Source organism: Gymnoscopelus microlampas (genome assembly GCF_963454915.1).
Source record: "Gymnoscopelus microlampas genome assembly, chromosome: 7".
NCBI lineage: Eukaryota > Metazoa > Chordata > Actinopteri > Myctophiformes > Myctophidae > Gymnoscopelus > Gymnoscopelus microlampas.
Window position 1 is genome coordinate 2,095,266 of NC_139944.1, and position 13,935 is coordinate 2,109,200.

Sequence of the window (13,935 nt, forward strand, 5' to 3'; positions counted from 1 at the left end):
CTCTTCTTCTGGTTCCTGTCAGTATGCGCGCAGCGGCATTCTGGACAAGCTGCAGGCTATTTAGGGACTTACTTGGGCAGCCTGATAGTAAGGCGTTGCAATAGTCCAGCCTAGAAGTAACAAATGCGTGGACAAGTTTTTCTGCATCATTTTGGGACAGAATGTGCCTAACTTTTGCAATATTACGCAGGTGAAAAAAGGCATTTCTTGAAATTTGTTTTATGTGGGACTGAAAGGACATGTCTTGGTCAAACGTGACTCCCAGATTCTTTACAGTGGCCCTGGAGGTCAAGGTAATACCATCTAGGGTAAAATTCTCATCGATTAATTTATCTCTGAGGTGCTTAGGGCCGAGTACAATAACTTCAGTTTTGTCCGAGTTGAGGAGTAGGTAATTACGGGTCATCCAACTCTTGATGTCTATAAGACATGCTTGAAGTTTAGCCAGTTGATCTGTTTCATCTGGCTTCATTGATAGATATAATTGTGTATCATCTGCATAGCAATGGAAATTTATAGAGTGTTTCCTAATTATCTCACCTAAGGGAAGCATATATAGAGTGAATAGTATTGGTCCAAGTACAGAGCCTTGTGGGACTCCGTATTTAACCTTTTCGCGTAGTGAAGGTGTATCGTTAACGTTTACAAATTGAAATCTGTCAGACAGATAGGACTCAAACCAGTTCAATGCAGCACCCTTAATGCCAACCAGATGCTCAAGTCTCTGCAACAAAATATGGTGATCAATAGTATCAAATGCAGCACTGAGGTCCAACAGAACCAGTACAGAGAGAAGGTTATTATCGGATGCAATCAGGAGGTCATTTGTGACCTTCACCAATGCCGTCTCAGTGCTATGGTGTGCTCTGAATCCTGACTGAAAAGCTTCAAATAGCTTGTTGTTATGTAAAAAATCACATAACTGCTTGGCGACTGCTTTCTCAAGGATTTTAGAGAGAAATGGGAGGTTCGATATAGGTCTATAGTTAGCCAAAATGCCTGAGTCGAGAGTAGGCTTCTTGAGGAGGGGTTTGATGACAGCTACCTTAAAGGACTGTGGTACGTAGCCCGTCATCAGAGACATATTGATCATATCGAGTAGGGGTGCACCAACCGGGGTCAGGGCCTCTTTAAGCAATTTAGTTGGGACTGGATCCAAGAGACAGGTCGTTGGTTTGGAAGATGTGATCATTAAAGTGAATTCGGAGAGCTCGACCGGGGAGAAACTGTCCAAATATACACTGTGTCGTACAGTCACTTCTGAGGATATTACGTCGGAGGGCGGTCCGGTAGGGGCTGAGAGTAGTAGGTTATCAATACTATCTCTGATAGTATTGATTTTACCATTGAAAAAATTCATGAAATCATTGCTAGGTCCTAGGTCCCCACTCTTTCCAGACGGTTACGTGTTTGTGTGGCTAAATGACTAGACCTGTCACAATTATTACATAATCGCCTAATCGCAATTATTTGAGATAATCACAATTATTTTGCATAATAATCGTCAATAATCGCTTTCATGTTGAAAAGTGTTCATACATTTTCAAACATGTTCATAAAATAGTGGAAATAGCAGATCTACAAACTCACAAGGCGGCGCATCTCAACACTTGTAGATCGACCATTTCCATAATTTTGATATAAAAAAACATAAAAAATGCCATACTACACTATGTCGTCCAATGTAAGAAATTAGCTGTTATTATTGTGATTATTTATTATGTGTGTATTTCCTGCTTGTAAAGCAGGAAATACACTGCTTTACAAGCAGGATTGTAAAGGCCACAGCTCTGACCTGTTGTGTTGGGGTCCACAGCGGTGGGACTTTGCACATGAGAGTCACATGAGAGTGACATGAGAGTGTTGATCGATTAGGTCAGATAAGGAGCTGGGGGGCAGTGGCTACTGTATAAGAACAGTGCTCACTGAACAGGACGAAGTGTTCTACATGCATCGGTGTTACTAGTTACCAGGGTGTGATTGCTGCGTTCGACATTTTCCATTGCGAGATTCCATTGCATTGAGAGACTGACGGTAAGAACTGAGAGTGTATTTACGCAACGATAAATGTTGTTGTTTACGTTTCCTTTTCTAGGTGTATAACCTATTGACCCGGGTTGTAGCTTGATTTGGCTACTGGCCTAGATGTGTTAATTACGGGGCCAGAGCTCAGCTCTGGACCTGTTTTGTTATTGGCAGTATTCTGTCACTTCTTCTTCTTCTGCCACTTTTCGCAGTTCTGGCTGAACCGTGCAGTCGCTTTTTACGAAACTTGGCCATATGGTAGATGGTCATGAAAAACTATCAAGAAATAATTCTCACAATCTTTCGTCCAACGGTGGCGCTATAGCACTCAATTGAAAATGGCAACTTTGAACAGGTACAACTCATGCCCTGTTTGACCTACAGCCATGAAACTTGGATACACATATGCGTCTCCTCATGCTGAACAACTTTCACCCTCTTACTTTTGACCTCTGACCTTTAGATCTCCCACCATTTTGAATTATATGAAAAACAGTCATTGGCTCCTAACTTCTGCATTTTTTCACTTATGGAAAATCCGTTGGAATTTTTTGTAGGCAGAGGTCCAAAGTTGAAGTGTTAAACGTTTCGTGCAGATTGCTCAAAAATCCCAGGAGGAGATAGATTTTAACTATTACAGTTTTATGAAAATTATTCATCTGCACCTAAAACATACATGCAGACTTCACATTTCTTTGAAACTTTGCAGAAATGTACAGGGTCATTCCAAATATCACTGAAACCAATCTTACTCCAATTGGCCAAAGGGGGGCGCTATAGCAATTCTTTCAAAATGCAAACTTTAAACAGGCATAAGTCATGCCTCGTTTGGTCGAAAGTCGTGAAACTTGCTTACACTTGTGCCTTGACTCATGAGGAACACATGTATCGCTTTGACCAGTAAGCTCCGCCCTTAGATTGTCCGCAATTTTGAGCAGTTTGAAAAATACTTGTTTTTGGCTATTCTGGCTTAACCGTGCAGTCGCTTTTTACGAAACTCGGCCATATGGTAGATGCACATGAAAAACTATCAAGAAATAATTCTCACACTCATTCGTCAAAGGGTGGCGCTATAGCACTCAATTGAAAGTGCCAACTTTGAACAGGTACAACTCATGCCCTGTTTGACCTACAACCATGAAACTTTGATACACACATGCGTCTCTTCATGCCCGACAACTTTCGTGGTCTGACTTTTGACCTCTGACCTTTAGATCGCCCACCATTTTGAATTATATGAAAAACAGCCATTGACTCATAACTTCTGCATTTTTTCACTTATGGAAAATCCGCCGCTTTTGTTTCGTCGGCAAAGGTCCTAAGTTCATGTGTAAAATGTTTCGTGCAGATTACTCAAAAATCCCAGGAGGAAATAGATTTTAACTATTGCAGTTTTATGAAAATTATTCATCTGCCCCTAACACATACATGCAAGACTCACAACATTCTTTGAAACGTTGCAGTAATGTAGAGAGTCATTCCAAATATCACTGAAACCAAGAGAGACAGCGAGCTCCATTTGCGACCGCGACGGGTCGCCTCGACTGGTGCCTGCTCGCTGCGACGGGTGGCTGTTTTTGGCGACGTTTCACCCGTGCGCCATGACGCACGGTATGGCTCCGCGGAGTACGGGCGCTCGTCGAGACACCGTCGCGTTTATTGCGACACGTCGGGACATTTGATCTCGTCGTGCCTTTTGAAGTTCTCGTCGGGGCTATAGCTAAGTGCGACGGCAACGCAAGGCGCGACGGAAAGAAGCCGTCGTTGCCGAAATCTAAAGGTCCTTACACGAGAGACAGCGAACTCCAAGCGCGACTGCGACGGCTCGTTGCGACGGGTGCGTGCTCGCTTCAACGGTTGCCTGTTTTTGGCGACGTTCCACCCGTGCGCCATGACGCACGGTAAAGGCTCCGCGGAGACCGGGCGGTCGTCGAGACTCGTGCCTGACTCGTCGCGTTTACCGCGACGTAAGGCACGACGGAAACAAGCCATCGTCGCCGATATATTACTCCGTCGCGACCATTATACCTCTATGGTCGCGACGGGTGCCTGTTTTTGTCGGCGTTTGGGCGCTCGTCGAGCCTCGTCGTGTTTAAACGCGACGTAAGGCGCGACGGAAACAAGCCATCGTCGCCTTAATGGGGATCCCTTTATGCATGCCTTCACCATTTGTCCCACCTGCGACCATCCCCCCCCCGCCCAAGGGGTGGATAGTAATAATTGTATATTTTGCGCATTTGATACAGAGAAGTTGAGATTTGATTCGGCCATATCTTTCTGAATTTAACTTGTATTTTTATAATTGTAATTTTTATATGATCTGTAAAGTTTATATTTTCATTTGCTACCAGGCATGAATTTATTATAATTTATTATATATTGTTTTCCTTATTTTCTTTTTATTTACACGTGCGTAATAAACGAAAATGTTGAGATTTCATCCGCCCAGATCTTTCTGAATTTTACTTGAATTATTATAATTGTAATGTTTATATGATCCGTAAATGTTATATTTTCATGTGGTATCAGGCATGAATTTATTTTAATTTATTGTATTATTTTATTTCATTTATTTACATGCGCGCAATTACACATTGGACTCAGCTCTTTGCTCTTATAAGCTAGGCCTATAGCTCTTATATCGGTCATAAGTCATATTCAGATAATGTCCTCATAGAAAGCGATATATAATACAAATGCAAAGTGTAAATTAATCTCTTATATATTTGCTTTACGAGCAGGGGTTCTCTCCGATGGCTTGGAGGCCCTCGGTGCGGCTGCAGAGTTCATGTTGGAATTTGTCATTACAATTTTACTGTAATCCACAAAAGTGTGACTGACTGTTAATTTCCTTGTGTCAATACATTGTGTTTTTATCACCGGTGCCAGAATTATTATTATTATTATTATTGCTAATAGACCTTGCAACATATATGTTAGAGCAACTTAAGTGCTTACAGAACTTAATAATATAAGCACACTTATTCTCCAGGCTGACAGACAGAAACAGTCTGTCTGTCTGTCTGTCTGTCTGTCTGTCTGTCTGTCTGTCTGTCGGTATATTATGTTACGTGCATAAATTAAGCTTGGGTCATTGGTCAATAAACCTGGTGTGTCGGTCAGAAAATAACTGATCTATAAACTCACAACTCATCGCATCCTCATTCATTTCATTGGTCAAATGCAGACAGACAGACAGCCAGCCAGACAGACAGCCAGCGAGCCACCCAGACAGACAGACAGACAGACAGACAGACCCAGGCTGTGACACCAAAAATAGCCGATCAACAAGCTCTGCAGCGCGATAGATAGATAGATAGATAGATAGATACATACATACATACATACATACATAGATAGACGTGCGTAATTACGCGCGTGTAAATACATGAAAGAAGATACAAAAATAAATTATGAAAAATTACAATAAATACATGAATGATACCAAATAAAAATATATACTTTAAAGATAATATAAACATTAAAATGATAAGAATTCGAGTACATTTGAAAAAGGTCTGGCCTAATTAAATCTCAACGCAAAATAAAACATTGTTTGGGCCGTGGGGGGGTCCGGTGGGTGTCGGTTCGGCGGGGGTGTCGGTGGGGGGGGGGGGTCTCTCACCGACCCCGCCGACTCTTGCCCTGGCGGAGATCCTTCATGCCACCAACCAGCGTCAATTTCCATCTGATCCATGAAGCATATCTGCAGTCTTCTGGTGTGGCTCTTCACCCCCCCCGGACCCCCGCCGAACAGACATGTCTGTCTGTCTGTCTGTCTGGGTGGCTCGCTGGCTGTCTGTCTGGCTGGCTGTCTGTCTGGCTGGCTGTCTGTCTGTTGCATTTGACCAATGAAATGAATGAGGATGCGATGAGTTGTGAGTTTATAGATCAGTTATTTTCTGACCGACACACCAGGTTTATTGACCAATGACCCAAGCTTAATTTATGCACGTAACATAATATACCGACAGACAGACAGACAGACAGACAGACAGACAGACAGACAGACAGACAGACAGACAGACAGACTGTTTCTGTCTGTCAGCCTGGAGAATAAGTGTGCTTATATTATTAAGTTCTGTAAGCACTTAAGTTGCTCTAACATATATGTTGCAAGGTCTATTAACAATAATAATAATAATAATAATTCTGGCACCGGTGATAAAAACACAATGTATTGACACAAGGAAATTAACAGTCAGTCACACTTTTGTGGATTACAGTAAAATTGTAATGACAAATTCCAACATGAACTCTGCAGCCGCACCGAGGGCCTCCAAGCCATCGGAGAGAACCCCTGCTCGTAAAGCAAATATATAAGAGATTAATTTACACTTTGCATTTGTATTATATATCGCTTTCTATGAGGACATTATCTGAATATGACTTATGACCGATATAAGAGCTATAGGCCTAGCTTATAAGAGCAAAGAGCTGAGTCCAATGTGTAATTGCGCGCATGTAAATAAATGAAATAAAATAATACAATAAATTAAAATAAATTCATGCCTGATACCACATGAAAATATAACATTTACGGATCATATAAACATTACAATTATAATAATTCAAGTAAAATTCAGAAAGATCTGGGCGGATGAAATCTCAACATTTTCGTTTATTACGCACGTGTAAATAAAAAGAAAATAAGGAAAACAATATATAATAAATTATAATAAATTCATGCCTGGTAGCAAATGAAAATATAAACTTTACAGATCATATAAAAATTACAATTATAAAAATACAAGTTAAATTCAGAAAGATATGGCCGAATCAAATCTCAACTTCTCTGTATCAAATGCGCAAAATATACAATTATTACTATCCACCCCTTGGGCGGGGGGATGGTCGCAGGTGGGACAAATGGTGAAGGCATGCATAAAGGGATCCCCATTAAGGCAACGATGGCTTGTTTCCGTCGCGCCTTACGTCGCGTTTAAACGCGACGAGGCTCGACGAGCGCCCAAACGCCGACAAAAACAGGCACCCGTCGCGACCATAGAGGTATAATGGTCGCGACGGAGTAATATATCGGCGACGATGGCTTGTTTCCGTCGTGCCTGCGTCGCGGTAAACGCGACGAGTCAGGCACGAGTCTCGACGACCGCCCGGTCTCCGCGGAGCCTATACCGTGCGTCATGGCGCACGGGTGGAACGTCGCCAAAAACAGGCAACCGTTGAAGCGAGCACGCACCCGTCGCAACGCGCCGTCGCAGTCGCACTTGGAGCTCGCCCCTCCTGGAGACCAATCTCACTCCAATTGGCCAAAGGGGGGCGCTATAGCAATTTTTTGAAAATGCAAACTTTAAACAGGCAAAAGTCATGCCTCGTTTGGCCGAAAGTCGTGAAACTTGCTTACACTTGTGCCTTGACTCATGAGGAACACATCTATCGCTTTGACCAGTAAGCTCCGCCCTTAGATTGTCCGCAATTTTGAGCAGTTTGAAAAACACTTAAACCCAGGATTTTTCAGCTATTTGCGTGAAACTGTATCATCTGTGTGGTCTCCTTTTTCACAGTTCCTTGTCTGTTGGTCCAATGGCGTCTCCCTTAAATGAGTGCCTCACAATCTCAAGATCGCCAGTTCAAGCCTCACTTGATGCAGACTTCATTTAAGTTGAATTGCAAACAACATGACTGTATCAATGAATACATGTGCAAATGGTAAAGATAACCTGAAATGCTTATTTTAGAGTACGCTTTTTCAATGTATGACATACTTCATTCTGAAAATAGCCGATCTACAATCTCAAAACTTTTCAGATAGCAACGTGTTTCTGAGCTTGTAGATCAGCTGCTTTCACTGTTTTCGGTTGCGAGGAGACATACAATTTCTCTATTGGTAAATGGTTTGTGAACGAGTGATCTTAGTGTTGGCTTGGTTCATGACAGAAGGCAAGAGTTTATGATCTTCAACAGACAACATCAGCCTGGACAAAGCTATAGCACTATAGGTAATGTTGAAGCCTATTAGTCCGAAGGTTGAGAATTCGATTCCTGTCAATGGCAATAGGTTGAGATGTCCAATCAATCCATTCTGTTTCCATCTCTCTCTCTCTCTCATCAATCTATTCCGTTTCCATGTCTCTTTTCAATCTATTCCGTTTCCATGTCTCTCTCTCTCTCTCTCTCTCTCTCTCTCTCTCTCTCCAGTTTCCATCTCTCTCTCTCTCTCTCTCTCTCTCTCTCTCTCTCTGTCTCTTTCCCTCCCTCTCTCTCCAGTTTCCATCTCTCTCTCTCTCTCTCTCTCTCTCTCTCTCTCTCTCTCTCTCTCTCTCTCTCTCTCCCAGTTTCCTTTACTCTCTCTCTCTCTCCAGTTTCCATGTCTGTCTGTCTCTCTCTCACTGGCCCCGTATTATCGCTGCTTGCAGCTATATTGTGTGTTTGTATTGTGTGTTAGTATAATAGAACCATCAAAGACACGGGTCTGAGTTGTGTCCGCTAACTCGGTTGCTTACATACTCTTTACCAGGGGAGATCTAATTAGTTGCATTGCTTGTGTGACTGGCTAGATAATTGTACATCTACTCTGTTAACAATGCTGCATCATTGTGCCTTATTGCCTATGACCTAAGCCAATCAGAATGCTTGTTACATTCCAAAATGACTTAGGCAGAAAGTAATTTTAGTTCAACTTTTTTGACTTAAGCAGAATTGATTTTGTGCTGATAGGTTGAGGAAATAGGCAATAAGGCAGGTTGAATCAGCAGTGTTAGGAGAGTAGTGTTTGTTCACAGTGCAGATTAGTGTCTTACAGTATATTTGGCTACACTACTGTCAAGACTATTAACATTGCACTGTTAAGTTAAATTCAATTGTCAAAATGCAAATGCATTGTATGTGACTTTATTATGATCTAAATGCAGTCGGCCCAAAGGTATTGTAATATTTTCAAATATGGCCCCCTTTAAAAAAAGAAAATAAATATATATAATATATAAACAATATTTTTGTCATAGAAATCACTGCTTCCGCAGTTCCTCGACCTCAGAGCACTGCAATGATGGTTGAACACAACCCGAGGTTCTACCTCAGTTCAACATCGCTTTATAATGCTGATAAACCTGCCAATCCCTGTGCCACTGCCTTTTCTTTTTCAAGGTCACTGTCATAAAAGATCTGAAAGAACTGAAATAAAGCCAATCTATAATATCATTCTAAATTAAATGTTGCCCTTTTCTTATGTCCTCAGTTAAGGAGTCATAATGTCTACTGAAATCTGTACCTTGAAGGAGAGGTATGAAGCCAGCATGGTTCTGAGCGGTGCAGGTGATGCCCTGGGCTACAACCACGGCTACTGGCAGTTTCAGAGTAATGGGGAGTTTATTCATCGACAAGTAAAAGAGAAAGGTGGTTTGGCTAAGCAGGATGTCAAGGACTTTCCACTCAGCGATGATATCATCATGCACTTGGCCACCGCAGAGGTGCTGATTGAGGTCGAGGCCAAGGATAAGACAACCCTGCCGGACCTGCGTCGGGAGTTGGTGAAACAATACGAAAAAGGTATGAAGGACAGGGACGAAACGTAACCCATTACTTCATATATACATTTGAAGGTTTTTGTGTGTTAAATCTGTCACAGCATGATAACATTGTGTTGGGTTTTAGGAACAGCAAAGGAACCTCAGGGAATAGGTTTGTTCCAGAAACAAGCCTGGGCATAGATGGTTCGTAGTTAGTCATGAGGCAGGAGTAGTTTGTATAACTATGTTTACAATTGATTGAATACTAAAAGTTTGCAAAGACAAGCACAGGGGAGTGCAGTTCAATACAATACAAGGTCTTAGGTCTGTTAAGGGGATATTAAACCCAAGAGAAACTATGGCTTGTTTCCATTGGGGTCCTTTGTACTCAATTCATGGAAAAGGACTAGTGTGTCTTCACATATCTTAAATCAACCAAAATCATCGCAATAGCATATGACAGAAATTGTGTATTTAATCTAATCTTTAATCTTGTGTATTTAAAATGTATTTTTGAACTTCTTCTTCTCCAGCCTCTTCTTCAGCGTACAACTACAACATGCCCTTCAACCCCAGGGGTAGAGGCTGTGGGGCGGCCATGCGTGCCATGTGCATCGGCCTGCGCTTCCCTGACCCAGAGCAGGAGCGTCACCTGGTAGCAGCGAGTATTGAGAGCGGGCGTCTTACCCACCACCACCCCACCGGGTACCTGGGGGCCTTAGCTGCAGCACTGTTCACGGCTTACGCCGTTAGGGGCAGCCCGCCTGTGGAGGCCTGGGGCCACGGCCTCATGGAGGTCCTGGAGAAAGCCATGGACTACATCATAGAGGCAGGCCACTGTGTAGAAGAGAATGTCCAGGAATGGTGAGTGTGAAGAATATCTCTCTCTCTCTCTCTCTCTCTGTCTCTCTACGAGCACTCCTTTTTCAATCTGACCTTTTAATATATATATATATATATAAAAATATACATATATTATATATATACACACACACACACACACACACACACACACACACACACACACACACACACACACACACACACACACACACACACACACACACACACACACACACACACACACACACACACATATATAGTAACATCATCAAAGGCAGTGATTCTGGATCCCATTGTATGTAATGACTACTTATTTGTGTGTGTTGTTCAATGTCAAAGCAGTATTATTAATAGCAGATGGTTTATTTAAATGTCATTAGTAGAGTAATACATTCAGCATTCACTGATCCATGTTATAGGGTCTACTTTAAGGAATCCTGGGAGAACTACCTGACAAAGAGAGGAATCCTGGATGGGAAAGCCGAAAAAGCACGCTTTCCAGAATGCTATGGCGTGAAGGAAAGGGACGAATTTTACAGGGAGACTGCTTTCTACAGCGAGACGTACCCGACAGAGAGAGGAATCCCGGATCGGAAAGCCGAAAAAGCACGCTTTCCAGAATGCTATGGTGTCAACGAAAGGAAAGAATTTTACAGGGAGACTGCTTTCTACAGCACTGGCGGTGCCAGTGGTCACGATGCCCCCATGATAGCTTATGATGCTCTCCTATGCGCTGGTCACTCATGGGAGAAGCTGGCCGATCATGGGTTCTTCCACGGTGGAGACAGCGTCTCCACAGCTGTGATCGCTGCTGCCTGGTGGGGCGCCATCTACGGCTTCAGAGGAGTTCCAGAGCGGAACTACAAGAGACTTGAGTACAGGGAGAGACTGGTTACGGTGGCAGAGAAGCTGTTTGAGCTGAGGAATAAGCCCTTTAATGGGGATGAATTAAAGCATGCCTGAAAATATTGTGGAAGAGAGAAATAGGTGTTCATGTTTCTTCCTTTTTACTGAACTCCAGTCTCCTTTTATAATGTTTTTCTTTTGCTTAATGCCTTATTGTTGAAATGTGCTTAACAAATGACATCATGTAAAGTAAAAAATAAAAGTAGATTTAGCAAATTCGAGTCACTAGACATTTTATATACTTCACTGTACCATCTAAAGTCAAGTATTTGATTGTACTCATATCTACCAGCTCAGTGGCTGGGGGGGGGGGGGGGGGGGGGGGGGGGTACTTACTTAAACCTCATATCTACATGAATGAATACCACAGAATGCCTGGATTACAATTGACATCTCTATCTGGAATGGAAACGGGAAATGTTTTGTTCCCTTTTCTTCTGGAAAATGGAACTAGAGTTATGCAGAGAGAAACAAACAGTATCAGGCAAAATGCTATCATTCTTTTCAATCCAATTCCATGTCATTTTTATAGAGCTTTAACAAACCATTTTTCAACTAGATGTTTATAAAGTTAGACATATTTTTATGTAGGCTACAGTGTGTCTGTCTCTCTAGAACCATACATTAAATCGACTTAAGCAGTGTGTTGCTGAGGACCCAAGGAAGTGCAGTGTTGAGTATGAAGTCGAAATCAATTAACCACTTAACCACCTAGCTTGTATAAACAAAGAAACAGTAATTTAGTGCTCTCAAACTAGTCTATTTGAAGCCTATGCCTATTAAGTCTATGAAAAAGTTGAATATTCAACACAATAAAACATTATGTGATAGGTGTCCCTGTCCCTGCTTCATCTCTCTCAGCTAAGGGGTCCGTGGCCTGAACAACTGCTGTTTTGACGCCATCTATTGTCCAACAGTAGACATGACCTGCCTGTGCATGTTGGATGGAAATGCATCATGGTTTCAAATTCCTAATTTGATCAAATAAGCTCATTAAATATGCACAATACAAAAACAGAAATGGATTCTAGTAATGGCAGTGCTGTAGAAGGAGAATGTGTCCATGTTTGTTTTATGGGTGGGTGGTACCAGATCGTTGTTAACGCTCCCTCTAGTTTTGTGACTGCGGGTGTCGCTAACTTTTTGGAGATATTTACTCAGATATGCGGACTAGGGGGCATATCGGGCAAATTTGCATTTACAATTTTGAAGACCAATCCCATTTTTAGTTGTTTAACCCTGTCTTCTACCCTGAGCCAGCCTAGGCTGGCAAAATGGGTGGGAGAAAGGTGGGTCATGGGCCCCAGTCCGAGGAGTAGCCGTATCAGTTTGTTTTGGGAAAGCCCAGCCCATCATCAAGGACAGGCATCACCCCAGCCGCAAACTGTTCAAACCCCTACAACGACTACTGCGGCCGGGCAAGGAGGCCTACTGCTGTATCAAGAGCAACACAACCAGGTTCATGAACAGCTTCCACTGCCAAGGCATGAGCTCTGTCATTAGCGCTGTCTCTAACTACCCCCAAGAGACAGTGGGGACAGTAGCATGCCACTTGGACACAGGCCGGGGTCTGATCAGCCTCGGTCGGGTCGCCTGGAGGAGGGTGTCTGTTGCAAGACCCGAAACACCCAGTGACTCCAGGTAACAACACTGATGATGTGTCCAAGTTTGTGCATCAGTTCATCAGTTTTATTAACTGAAAACTCTGGGAGTGGGAGTACCAGTGACAACCAGGAACAGACTGGGTGACAACCACAAAGAGTGTGGTGCCATTTGGAGAGACAGAGGACAGCCGGAGAGACGGCGACCCGGGGTGGAGAGGGTTGGCAGCCCAAACCACTTCTTCCATGAGGAAGAACCAAAAGCTACAGGCTGCGGTGAAACCTGCAGGGAGGGTCTAATCCATCAAGGCAGAGTGAGATGTTTGTGCTCTGCAGCAACGACGATGCAACGCACAGAAAATCCCCGACTTCTGGTCAGACGAAGGAGGAGCCAGGCCCGGAGGCAATCCACAGTGCCTAAAGCCTCCTAGTGTCGCCAACACCTGCTGCAACATCTAAACTAACCTGGCCTGGCATCAGCCGGACTGATGGCGTGGATTCACTCACATACGTTCCATGTGTGAGTGGATCCGTGTTGTCGGTCTGGCTAGTGCCAGGCTAACCCTAACACTTAATTAGCACTGTCTCTATGAGTAAGAGTGGGGGCAGTAGCATGCCACTTGGTCTGATCAGCCTCGGTCTGGTCGCCTGTAGGAGGGTGTCTGTTCCAACCCCCGAAACAAACAGTGACCCCATGCAGGTAACAACACTGATGATGTGTCCAAGTTTGTGCATCCTAATCCTAACTACAGTATGTATGTATTTGTCCACGGACCCCAATTTGAAAAGGTTATTTATTTTGACTTAAAAAGTACAAATATTGTGCTTTTTATTTGAAAACTTTAGTTACAGTTACTTTGTAATAATACATTAACCACTTAAGCCCTATTTTATACTTTGGTAATTCAAAAATAGCAGATCTTCAAGCTCACAACGTGTCAATGCAACACATTGTGAGCTTGTAGATCTGCTATTTAATGCTTCTTTCGACACTTCTGCCGTTAACTTTAGCTAAATCGACAAGCTTGTCGATTTATCGGCTGCTTTCGGGGAAGATATTTGATGTAGAGCTGAAACAGAAAGATACTAGT

General features: G+C 42.9%; 1 protein-coding gene across 1 annotated transcript; it reads left to right on the forward strand.

Annotated features, from left to right (window-relative positions):
* Positions 1-9,236: 9,236 nt before the first annotated feature.
* Positions 9,237-11,357, forward strand: LOC311049458 (ADP-ribosylhydrolase ARH1-like; the record flags this gene model as incomplete). Its single annotated transcript, XM_084063033.1, has 3 exons — positions 9,237-9,534; positions 10,028-10,358; positions 10,757-11,357. The coding sequence occupies 3 exons, from the start codon at positions 9,237-9,239 to the stop codon at positions 11,298-11,300; spliced, it is 1,173 nt and encodes a 390-aa protein (XP_083919159.1). The 3' UTR covers positions 11,301-11,357.
* Between the last annotated feature and the right edge of the window lie 2,578 nt (positions 11,358-13,935).